Source organism: Molothrus aeneus, chromosome 3, assembly GCF_037042795.1.
Source record: "Molothrus aeneus isolate 106 chromosome 3, BPBGC_Maene_1.0, whole genome shotgun sequence".
In the NCBI taxonomy this organism is placed as follows: Eukaryota; Metazoa; Chordata; class Aves; order Passeriformes; family Icteridae; genus Molothrus; species Molothrus aeneus.
Window position 1 is genome coordinate 88,177,446 of NC_089648.1, and position 12,283 is coordinate 88,189,728.

General features: G+C 41.5%; 1 protein-coding gene across 3 annotated transcripts in view; it reads left to right on the forward strand.

Moving 5' to 3' along the window:
• Nucleotides 1-4,733: 4,733 nt before the first annotated feature.
• Nucleotides 4,734-12,283, forward strand: part of ZNF451 (zinc finger protein 451) — a 33,376-nt gene continuing 25,826 nt past the window's right edge. For 2 of the 3 annotated variants that reach the window (XM_066547323.1, XM_066547325.1), the window contains exons 1-4: nucleotides 4,735-4,991; nucleotides 5,614-5,697; nucleotides 9,697-9,780; nucleotides 10,972-11,097. In XM_066547323.1, coding sequence (XP_066403420.1) covers nucleotides 5,617-5,697; nucleotides 9,697-9,780; nucleotides 10,972-11,097 — 291 coding nt within the window. In that variant the 5' untranslated portion in view covers nucleotides 4,735-4,991; nucleotides 5,614-5,616. Of the gene's footprint in view, nucleotides 4,992-5,613; nucleotides 5,698-9,696; nucleotides 9,781-10,971; nucleotides 11,098-12,283 lie in introns of all 3 variants that reach the window. The other variant, XM_066547324.1, reaches the window with a different exon arrangement.

Genomic DNA, 12,283 nt, shown 5'->3' on the forward strand with positions numbered 1-12,283 from the left:
GTATGACCAGAAAGGTAGAAAATAAAACTCTTTTTTTTCAAAGTTACCCTGACAAACTCAGAGAATACAAAGTTGAAGACTAGCTAATCACGTATTAGAAACTTCAGAAGGAATAGAAAGGGACATCAGATCAGCATAATGCTGCTTCTCCCAAAATTTGCATTAAAATAAAAATTAATTTGCTATAGGTAAATGTGTGGTGTTCCAAAGTGTAAAAGTCTGATATGAGCAACAGAGGGCACATTATTTGCAGTCCTCAGAATGGGAGAAGACTGATGGCTGCTACAGAAGCTGTAGTGGTATTAGACTGTATGGCAATTAGTAACTGGAGATTTACTACTGAAAAGGTAAGCAATACTACAACTAATAATTAGAACTATTTATTTCTATTATGGCACATTAGATTGAATTTGAAGGTTAGAGTGGAAAAAAATTTGGTAGCTGTTTATCATGAAGTGCTCAGAAGAGCACTTGTTTTCTAAGGTAGGAAGAATATTGAGATACGTGAAGAATCAGATAAAAACGTTACTGAAAAAGTATACTGTTGAAATCAGGGAGTTTAATGCATGTTGAGTTTATGTCCCCTGTTATTAGGGTATATAGATAGAAGTAAAAAAACCCAAACCACCACATATCTAGATTTTTAGATCAAGAGTAAGTGGCAGTATGCCATGTTGGTACAAAAGGGAAATCAATGGTTATAAAGGCAATCAGGTTTCACTTAAGGGAGCAAGGAGAGAAGCAAAAATATTGAAATATGTTTGAATTAGAATAATAAAATTGTTCAAGTTGGAAGGGACCTTAAAAATAATTTAGTTCCAACCCCCCTGTCATGGGCAGAGACACCTTCCACTGTTGTCATTATATTGCAAGGGTTCCATATTGCTAGAGTTTTGTACTTCCTTGATGTTTTCTTGCAGGCAGCTCCTCTAGGCACTGACTCTTCCTTGTCCTCACAGGAGCCAACTGACCCCAGTTCCCATCAATCCACTCTTTTATAACAGTCTTCTTATTGGCTACAGCTGCGGCCTGTTACAATCAGGCCTGCTCCTAATCCTTAATAATTGGCTCAGCTGCAACTCTTTAGGGGATAAGATTACATTCCATACTACTTCATTTATTTATGTTTTATCCCCTTACATTCCGCTACACCAGGCTGCTCAAAGTCCCATCACACCTGACTTTGAACACTCCATTGATAGGACATCCACGATTTTTCTGAACAACCTGTTCCAGTGCATTACCACCCTCAAAGCAAGGAATTTCTTCCTAATAATATTTCATCTAAACCTACTCAATAATTAAGGACATACAGTGAATATGTGGAATTAGTTGCTAGAAAGCATTACTGAGTTTATAAAGATCATCTGCTCTGAAATAGCTTCCACATCTCATGTGATAGCTAGACTTTATTTGAGCTTTAGACTTGGAGATCTTATGAAGATCTCAAAAAAAACCCTACTTCTCCTTACCTCACCGCCCCTACCCTCCCCAAGAAGTTCTGCATGAGAACATTCCTTAGCTGGCCCAAAGACTGACAATTGTTCTTTCACAGGAATTAGACAAAATACACAAATTTTGGAATTCAAAGTTTTGTTAGCATATTGGAAATTATTGCATGGCAACTCCCTTACTATTTTTTTCCCTTAACTGTATTGTTTACATACATTGAGGAAATTTAGATCGGTCATTGAAAGAGTTTTACATTTACATGAATGACTACTGAAAAATTCTGAATTTACATTTACATGAATGACTACTGAAATATTTAAATGAGCATCATTTGCATAGGGTCTCAGAGTTTGGAAACATAATTCCAGCATGCTGCCCTAGTAACTTTTTACCACAGGTCCTCATATTATCTGTTCTCAAGAATCAAAAGTTATCAAGTGCAAATGCAAGCTACAAGCAGAATGACTGCTATCAACATTCTGTTAGCAAATTCAAGTGACAAATGCAAAATATTAAACTTTAGGCAGCAACAATGACTTGTTCTATCCCCCTACATTCCACTACACCAGGCTGCTCAAAGCCCCATCACACCTGGCTTTGAACACTCCATTGATAGGACATCCACAATTTTTCTGAACAACCTGTTCCAGTGCATTACCACCCTCAAAGCAAGGAATTTCTTCTTAATCAACGTTCTGTTAGCAAATTCAAGTGACAAATGCAAAATATTAAACTTTAGGCAGCAACAATGACTTTCCAAGAAGCAGTCAGGTTTCCATTATTTTAATAATGAAATAAAAGTAGACAAATGATTGTTGTTTATACACTCCAACAAGAGTGATTAAGTCATACAGCTGTTAATGAGTATATAACTAGTAGATACAGCTAGCAGCTCAGCATGTCTATCTTCTATCATAAAGCTGTTTTTACATTCATATGGAAAGAGTCTTAAAACTAACAGTAGTAACTCTGTGTTTTCAAGAAAAAGTAAGTGCACTAATCAATCCTTACAGTACATGATATGATATTGCTGCTAGTTGTTTATTCTCTTGCATTACACCAAAATTTAACATGCAACCTTGAATTCTTTCTCTCCTGTGTTTACAGGATTTGATAAGCACTCACCAGTGAAGTGTGTGCAAGCAGCTCTTTTATACTGACACACAACTCACAGGTGATATTTACACTGTTCAGCCTACTCCAACCCAAGGCATTGAGTAAAGATGATTCACACTGACTTTTACTTTGGGTGGCAAAGTATGAAGAAGCAGGAGAGCAGTAGCAGATAAATAGCAAGAATCATGGGCATGGGGGTCTGAGTGATATTTTCTCAATCCTGGCAGTGAGGGGGCACTGACAGGACAAGTCAATACTTGTTGGCAGAACCTGTGTTGGTGACAAAGTTTTGAGTTATATGACCATGAGACCCTACTTGCAAATCACATTCTGCTTGACAGAGATGAGATCCACCTCACTAAGCAGGGCAAAGCTATTTTTACCAGTAGGATCATGACCACATAAGCAGAGATTTAAACTAAGAGTTAAGTGAGAGAGTAACCAGCAGCCCTGTGGGGGATTGATGGACACAGAAAAAAGCAAAGGGCATGCAGCAGAAACAGAACACAAAATCAAGAAGATGGAGCTTAGGAGAGGTCACCTTCAGCTCTTGAATGTAAGCAAAGAAATGTCTATGAGACACTGTAATGGAGAAATCTCCCAGTCCTTTTCTAGATAGGAGCAGCCTTGTGTTTGCAAGCCCTGGTCCTAATGTGGGAGTTCAACCATCCAGATATTTGCTGGAGGGACAATACAGCAGGACATAAGCAATCCAGGAAGTTTCTGCTAACTTCTTTCAAGTCATAAGGGGGAGTCAATAAGGACCAATAATGAGCAATGTTTTGTTGGATCTACACCCATGAAGGGATTGTGGGAAATACAAAGCTCAAGGCAACCTTGGCCACAGTGAGCATGGGATGGTGGAGCTCCAGATCCTAAGGGGAGTGTGACGACTAAAAAGCAGGCTCACCACTCTGGAGAGTGAATTTTGGTGTCTTCAAAGATCTGCCTGGAAGAGTCCCTTGGGATATAGCCCTGGAGGCAAGAGGGGCCCAAGAAAGATGCTTATTATGTAAGGATAACTTCCTCCAAGCTCAGGAACAATTCATCTCTGTGAACAGAAGTTAGGCAAAAATGCCATGAGGCCTGTGTAGATGAACAAGGAATTCCTGGTCAAGTTCTAACACAAACAGGGAGCCTACAAAGCATGGAAGAAAGGATGGCTTACCTCAGAGGAATACAGAAACATTGCTCAAGCATACAGTGATCAAGTTAGGAAAGATAAAACATGACTGGAATTGGATCTAGCTAGGGATGTCAAAGAAACAAGAATGGCTTCTATAAATACATAGGTGACAAAAGGAAGACTAAGGAAAAAATGTAGGCCCATTGCAAAATGAGACAGATGATATAGAGACACAGTACGTGCCTCAGTCTTCACTAGCAAGACCAGTCTTCACGAATTCAGGCTCCAAAAGTCAGGGGAAAAGGCTGGACCAAGGAAGATGGGAAGATGTACTCTTGGTGGGAGAGGACCAAGCCAGGGAATACATACATTAGCAGGCTGGGCATATGCATGCTACATCTATGGGCCCTGACAAGATGCACCAACACGCACTGAGGGAGCTGTCACGGTGAGATCACTCCCAACTATCTTTCATGGATCATGGTGTCTGGGACTGGTGCCCCAGGCTGGAGGAAAGCAAATGCCACCTCCATCTTCAAGCAGGGCAGGAAGGAGGAAGGCAGGGAGACCCACAGGCCAGTCAGCCTCATCCTTATCCCTGGGAAAGTAATGAAGCAACAAATCCCAATAAGCATTTCCAGGCCTCTCAGTGACAAGAAAATCACTGAGTTGTCAGTATGGCTCTACCAAGGGGAAATCAGGCTTGACCAGATTTACAAACTTCTGTGATACTGATTGCCCTGGCAGACGAGTGGAGAAACGACCATTGTGTATCTGGACTTCGCCACTGCCCTTGGCAACGCCTCCCGCAAGATCTTCACAAAGGACCTTTGCAGATACCTGGGCTGGATCGAGCACCGCGTGAGGGGGCTGAGCAGGCACAGCGCGGCTGAGATAGCGGCACAGCGGCCGGGCCCGCAGAGGCGATTTTGGCGCCTTCCCGCCTCCCGGCTGCCAGCCCAATAGCCGCCCTTCCTCCTCCCTCTCTCCTCCTCCTCCCCCGGAAGCGGAGCGGGGTTTTCCCCCTCCGAGCCGGATCTCGATGCTGCCCGTCTGAAGGCGGACGAGGAGAGGCCGGAAGAAGGAGAGAGCCCAAAAGAAGGAAAGAGCCCGGGGGGCCCGCGCCATGGTGCTGCCGCGGTAGCGCCGGCACCTGCCATGGGGAGCGCGGGGCGCGGCGGCGGCGGCACCTCCCGATCCCGGCGAGCCCTGCCGCGCCCTCGCCCCGCCCCCGGGCCGCAGAGGAAGCGGGGACACGGCGGGCCGGGGCGTTGCTGCCCGCGGGGCCCGGCGGCGGGTGAGCGGGGCCGGGGCGCTGCGCGGGCCGCGGGGCCGGCGGTTACAGCGCAGCGGTTGCGGGCGGGGCACGGGCAACGCGGTGCGCGGAGCCCGCTGAGCCGTGTGCCGCGGGGCCGTGCGCTGCGGGAACGTGAGTCAGCAGCGCGGCCGCTGCCGTTGTTTTGGAGCAGGAAGCTCAGCCCTCTGCCGCGGTCCTGGAGCGGCCCACGGCAGCCGCAGCTGCTAAAAACGCCCGAGCTCGCTCGCAGCTGTTACGGGCCGGCCTTGGCTCGTCGGTGGCTGAGCGCCGCTAAGCTGGAGCTCGGGTCTCGGCTCTTGCTGGGGTTTCAGGCTCAGGCATGTCCTTGGGCTGCTACACTGCAGTTACGGCTGCCGGAGGAGTGTAGGTACTGGCACGCTTTGTAGAAAAAAAACACGTTTTACATATCTGGAAAAATACAGTAGCGTGATTCGAGTCAGAGTCGTTTATCACCTCTTGTGGTGTCGCTGGTAATTGGGAGTGAATGATAGAGACTTGTTGAATACAGATAGACTGTAAAGAAGGTATAAAATGGAAAATGCTGTATAGTTAAACAAAACTTAAAAAGTGAAATTATATAGTATGATTTGTTTATGTTTAGATAATGGAGTCTCATAACTCTGACAGCCTTCGCAAGAGTAAATCACCAACTTCTGGAAGTGAAGATGAGATTGAGTTTATTGGAGTAAGTAGAGCTTGCACTGGAAATACACTGCTCTTTGTAAAAAATACACTTTCAGTAGCCTAGTAAACAGGAGAGGGTCTTCACTGACTGATGATGATTATATTTCAATGTAAATTATTACTCTTGAACATAAAGATAATTTCATTTGTGAGTGTTTGTGGCAGATAACAACTCGATCTTAAAGGTTTATGTGCACTTTCTTGGAAGGGTGTAAGATGATGTCAGTTGGTCCTGGGGAGAAAATGCAGTTTTGAGTATCTGAGCAGGTGAGGGAGGTATTACAGTGATGTGTGAGGTATGTGAGAGGGGACTGTAGATAACTTTCCTGGTAATTGTATTGCATCACATTTTGCTTTATGAATAGTCCCTCTAAAGTTAATGGAATAAATCACTGCTCATTCTTTGAAATCACTGTACTCAGTTTAGAAGAGGAAGGAAATAATGGGTTAGAGGCCTTAAACAATCCTCTCAAATTGTCAGGTGCTCTTTATTGAACAACACCTAGTCTAATGCTGACATGCTTTATGTGAACATAACTTTAAGACACTTGTATCTGCTGGATATCCTAGAGAAGCAGAATGTTTTTCATGCTGCCTGTGTTCTGGCCTCAGTCTGTCATCAGTGAAGTGGTGCTGGATGGCAAGATTACATAGAATCATAGAATTGTTTAGGTTGGAAAAGACCATTAAGATCATTGAGTCCAGCCATTAACCCAGCACTCAACCATGTCCCTAGGGACCACGTCTACATATCTAAAGATGTTTTTCTTGAAGGAACAAGTCATGTTACTGAGGTCAAGTGATTCAATGATGCTAGTATTTTTAGTGGCTGTTTTTTTTGTAGATTTGTCTTGTTTTTGAACAATATGCTGAATAATTACTAGATCCCTCCCCATTTTGTATGGTGTTTGAATAAAGCTGAAGTTCAACATACTGACTTTTTCTGCAGGGGTATTTAGATGCTCTTGTATGGATAATGGTTTTTTGCAAAAATTACAAGTAGTTGGTTATCTCTGAGACATCTTAATATTTTGGTTGATTTGGGCAAAACTGATTGAGTTCAAAGTTCATTATGTACGCCCAAGTATCCATGTGCATCTGCAGAGAAGGACTTGGGTTGTTGGTGGATGAGCTGTGTGTGCTTGCAGCCCAGAAGTTCCAGTGTGTCCTGGGCTGCACCAAAGCAGCGTGGCCAGCAGAGTGACAGAGGGGATCCTGCTGCGCTGCTCTGCTCTGGTGAGACCCCACCTGCAGTGCTGCATCAGCTCTGGGGTCCTCAGCACAGGAAGCACAGGGATGTGTTGGAGTGAGCCCAGAAGGACACCAGGGTGATGGAGCACCTCTCCTGTGAGGAAGGACTAAGAGAATTGGGATTGTTCAGCCTGGAAAAGAGAAGGCTTCAAGGTGACCTAATTGCAGCCTTCCAGCACCTGGAGGGAGCCTACAGAAAAGATGGAGAGGGGCTTTTAAAAAGAGCATCTAGTGAGAGGACAAGGAGGAATGGCTTCAGACTGAGAGTATGTTTAGATTAGATATTAGGAAGAAATTCCTTTCTATAAGGGTGGTGAGGCACTGGAACAGGTTGCCCAGGTAAGTTGTGGATGCCCCCCATTCCTGGGAGTGTTCAAGGCTAGGCTGGAGGGAGCTTTGAGCAGCCTGGTCTAGTGGAAGATGTCCCTGCCCATTGCAGGGGATTGGGACACGATCATTTTTTCCAACCCAAACCATTCTGTCATTCTGTGATGGTGACTGAATAGGCTTCATTTTCTTCAAGCTGGGCAATAAACAAGGATAGCTTGTATAGCTTCCAAAGTGTAAGGATTGAAGGGCTGCTGGAGCACCAAGAACAGTAACTGAAAGAGAACTGAAACAAAGGAACTAAAATCAACACTTCTAGCTAGCTTTTCTTTTTTTATCCTTTGGCTTTGCCTGTGGGTTATAGGGATCCTTTGTGGTCCCAGGAACTCTTGCTTTCAAGAGAGGCTGCTATACATAGGAAGATGACTCTGCTCAACTTTTTTGCAGGCTTTATATCCTGGGATGAGTAGCTTACTATTGTAATTGATGAATATGAGGGGAAGGTGTGTGACCTGGCCATCACCTAATAGCAACAATATGTCTTCAGGTCTCATTTGCTCCTCTGAGTGAAAGTGACTTTGGACTTTGCAAAAGGATTTCTAGACTGCTTGGCAAGCTTTAGATGATAATTTCCATATCATAATTAGATCATAATTAGATCATAATTTCCATATAATAATGTGTATGACTGGAAACTTATACTCTTCATAAATGTTATAGATGGATGCCTCCTGATTATCTGCATGTCTTTAAAACCCAGTGCACAAGATGGTACTGTATACATTGAATTAGAGAAGCTGCTGCAGTATCTCAACCTGTGCTCATTTTAATAGATAACAAGTAGCTGTAGGCCATGTTATGTGATCTGTGTTTTTCTTCCTTTTTCACTTTTTTTTTTTCCTTCTTGACAGTCAGATGTGGCTTTGGTGTGGGTTTTTTGTTTCTTTGATCAGTTTTTCTTTGTGGTTTTGGGGTTTTTTTTTCTAATTTATTCACTTATACTAGGGTATTTGAATTCATACTGTAGGACTATGATTTGCTCCATCAAATAAGGACTTTTTGTCAATCTGCTACTGCCAGAGATTTTCAGCTTTTGTAGTCTGATTCTCCCTCATTCAAGAAACTTAAAATTATTCTTCCATAATTTCCCACCTTTTAATTCTTCATTAAAACATTCTTTGTCCATTTAAAATCATTACATTTTAAGCTTTACATACCACCAGAGGAATGTGATTTAATCTACAGTGCAACCTGTTATTCCTGTGTCCTTTACATAGGATGGTCTTTCCTCCATTTTGCTTACTTGGGAAGGCTAAGGCAAGAGTGAAGAAATTCACAGTTTTAATGCTGCGTGAAGAAATAGATAATTCAAGTTGCCACAGTTGGCACCAAAAGCATTGGACTTAGAGGAGAGTTAGTTAATACACCAAGTCAAGTAATGCACTAAAACATGGTAGTTACCAATTAAGGATTTTGCTTCCTTTACCTCTGTGGTGTTAAGTACTAGATATTCAGAATGAAGAATTTCTCTCTGGCTTTTTATATATTTATATTATATATTTATTTATAAAATAAATATAGAAATATTTCTGTATTATTATCTAGAAATATATGATAATTTCTATATTACAATACAGGTACTTGTAATATATAAACAAGTGTAATATTACTTGTGTTAAATTTATTGTTTTGATCACTTGTACTTCTAGGGTTGAAAGCAAGTTACTCTGCATTTCAGCTGTCAATATTGTGTAAGTTTTTATTAATTGTTGAGCCCTGAGAGTAAGTAAACACAAATTAAAAAAATCTCTGTTGTTAAAGGAGCTGTTAGGATCAGAGATGAACATTTCAAAACACATTATTGTGCTGATGGGACAGTCAGATGGTCAGAGTGTGTCTTTGAATTCTTACTTGCTAACACCTGTTTAATAAAGGTTTAATTTTTTAAAAGCATCGCAGAGCCCGTCAGTTTCTACAGAAGCAAACCTGCAGTGGATTTTTTTTTAATATTTCATTTAGAAAACCATGTTATCTTTGTTTAATCAGAAAGAGTTACTCTTTGTGGGTAATTGGAGGCTGGCAGCTTGATTCATAGAAGCTTTTGTCATCTGTCCAAGATTTCATCCCTCCTCTCCCCAGTGAGACAGAGGACTGTTCATGCCTGGCCAGCTGAGCAGCTTTACTGCCTTGAAAGGTGGAAGAATGTAAAGAATGAGCTGCATTAGGAGCAGCAGAGAGGATTCCATGCTGCTTTTCTCTCTGCCACTCATCATGAGGCAGTAGGTCTTCCTAGCCTGCCCAACATAGTTGATTGTTAATATCTTGAAGAAACTGCCAGTATATGGCAGAGATGGTACATTTTATCTCTAAGGAAGACAATTTAATGCTTTTGTGTGAGTTTTTTTTAACACTTTTTTTCCAGGAGGGACCTTTAAGGCCTGTCCTTGAATGCATTGATCTCATCAGCAGTGAGGATGAAGAACCTAACAGCAGTTCTTATTTTCATGTGAGTGTGTGGTAATGTATTTTTGGATATCTTGGTTTAATAAAATAATTGGTCTTCTGTATGTTTTCCCATCAGTTACTCTTCACAAAAGCCTTGTTAGATGTGTTTTTAACAAGTGCTAAATAACAAGTATTGAAATATTTTGATTTTTCTACTTGCTGTTGAGTGAAAAGCAAGAATAACAGCACTCACTTTTTCCAGAGCCATTTTTTCCACCTTGAAATGACTTGGTTCTTTAATGTCTTTCAGTCATCTGAAAAAATGTTTGGAAATAAATGTCACTTTACATGCAACCTCAGAAGTTAGGGTGCCCGGTTTCTATCCTGAAAACATACCTGGTCCGCTACAAGGCCTCTTCTTTCTAAAATAATTTTTTAGGAACAACGTATGGGTTGAACGACCTTATTCCAGTGACAGTCTGGGTTTAGCTCAGCCTAATCCTTCATAATCCATTCTAAGAAGGTACAAGTCAGAAGCAGGCTCATCAGTTTGTCTATCCCCCCAAACTTATTTTGCCTGCTCTGCAAGGCCTTTGAAAGGGACATTGATAGACCCTACTAGAGTTGGTTTTGGCAGCAGTGACTGTCTTTTGACTTTTGTTTTCCTGTGTTGCAGCAGAGGATGTTTGTAATAAACCTGATTCCTTAAGGTGATCTTCTGTACATGCACAGGCTGTCATTACAGGGATCATTACTAGAACTGACTGTAAGAAGAGGAAACCACAGTATATGGCCTATCCCTTAGGCTAGAAAAAACTCATGATCTGCCTTTTTGAAGACAGTGGGCAGCGTTAGGGAAAGAGCAATAGCAGTTTTCAGGTTTTTTAGATGGGCTGCATGTTGGCTTTGAAGTCAGGAGGGATTTTGTTTACATAGAAGAACTTAACTTTTAATTTGTTGGAGACTCTAGGACACTTGGCACAATCATGCAGGTTCCTCTGCTGCCTGGTGAGGCTAGTGTTTATGCTGAATTGCCTTGAATATGTGGAGGGGGGAGGTTTGGTTATTTTTGTTTTTAAACAGAAGCTACAGATGCTGGTAAAAAAGAAGAGAAGGCTACAAGGTAGCTCATGGAATGCAGGCTGAGAGTATCTTTACTGAATTATGTGGTGATGCTTGGGCATCACTTTTCACTGTGTTAGTGTCTGTTATGTAACAATCACCACAGAAGGGCTGAACCTTCCACTTGCAGAGCAATACCAAGCGTAAGGATCACGTTGACTACCAGAAGGAACGAGTTGCATCAACCCTGGATCGCCTGGCACGCCATGTTGAAGTAGAGAAACAGCAAAAAGAAGAGAAAAACAAAGCCTTTAAGGTATTGGATGTATTTTATTTTGGAAGAAATGCATAATAAAGGCCTTGTAGTTATCTTTGTTTTCACTACTAAGCAAATTAAAAAATTGGTGAGGCATACCTGAAATTAGCAACTAGACTTCTGCTTCTGGGGCATCATGTGAAGCACTACATGGACTTTGTCTTTTCAGTGGCTTTTAACTGATCAATTTTCTAGTCTTATTGCACTTCCTAAGGGGGGAAAATTAAATGAAAGAAAACCACTGGCAAAAACTTCTTCTCTTGTTTGTAAATATAGCAGTGGAACCTTAGTATCAATTATTCTGATATTCTAATATTTCAATTAATTGAAAAATAACAATTATCACAAACCACCCTGCAGCAAGCCTTGCTATTAATCTGCTTTTGTCTGAGATTTTTGGGAAGCTGTTTACTGCATTAAATCTGTATAAGGTAGTATTTCATAGTGGGGAAAAAAATTTCAGTGTTTTTAGTTGCACTTTGCTGCCATTTGAAAAGAATATACTTTTTACTTTTATTACAAACTGGGAGATCCAGTCAGTGGCTTAATGGTAGGAGTGCTCTCAGTGGGAGTTGGACATCTTGAAGGAATGTGATTACAGCAATGTGATGGAATTGAACAGGGACAAATGTTAATCCAGAGTTGGGAAAATGTGCTGACTTCCCAACCTAATTTTCTCAACAATGTTAGAGGCTTTTAAAATCATATAATTCTACTATGGTTGCAGCTTGTTGCAGTCTATGGTAAACTATGCAACTGTAGTACAACGGAGTAAAAGGCTAGATTAGATATAGTCCAAGGTAGCCTTGAAGTCTGGAGGCCTACATATCCCTTATGTCTCTTCCACTTTCATTTGGCAATCTGTTTGTGTCTCCACATACAGTTCTTCAACTGTAAAGTGGAGTCAGAGGTAACTGTATAGCTTTTAAAGCAGCTTGAGAATGAAGGCTAAAAGATCCTTTTGTTAAATACAAATATTTTCCTCCTGCTTGGCTCTTCACTCTTCATCAGGTGGTGCAAGCTGCAGAATTAAATTTAGTCTTCAATGTGAAAGCACTTTTTTCTTTTTTTTTTCTATTACATTCCATTTTTATTGTATTAAGTAGAAGTCAGTCTAGTTGTAAGATTATTTTTCCCCTCACTTAGGCTTTTGTGGGTGTGTTTTTTAGGAACCCATATGTAAGTT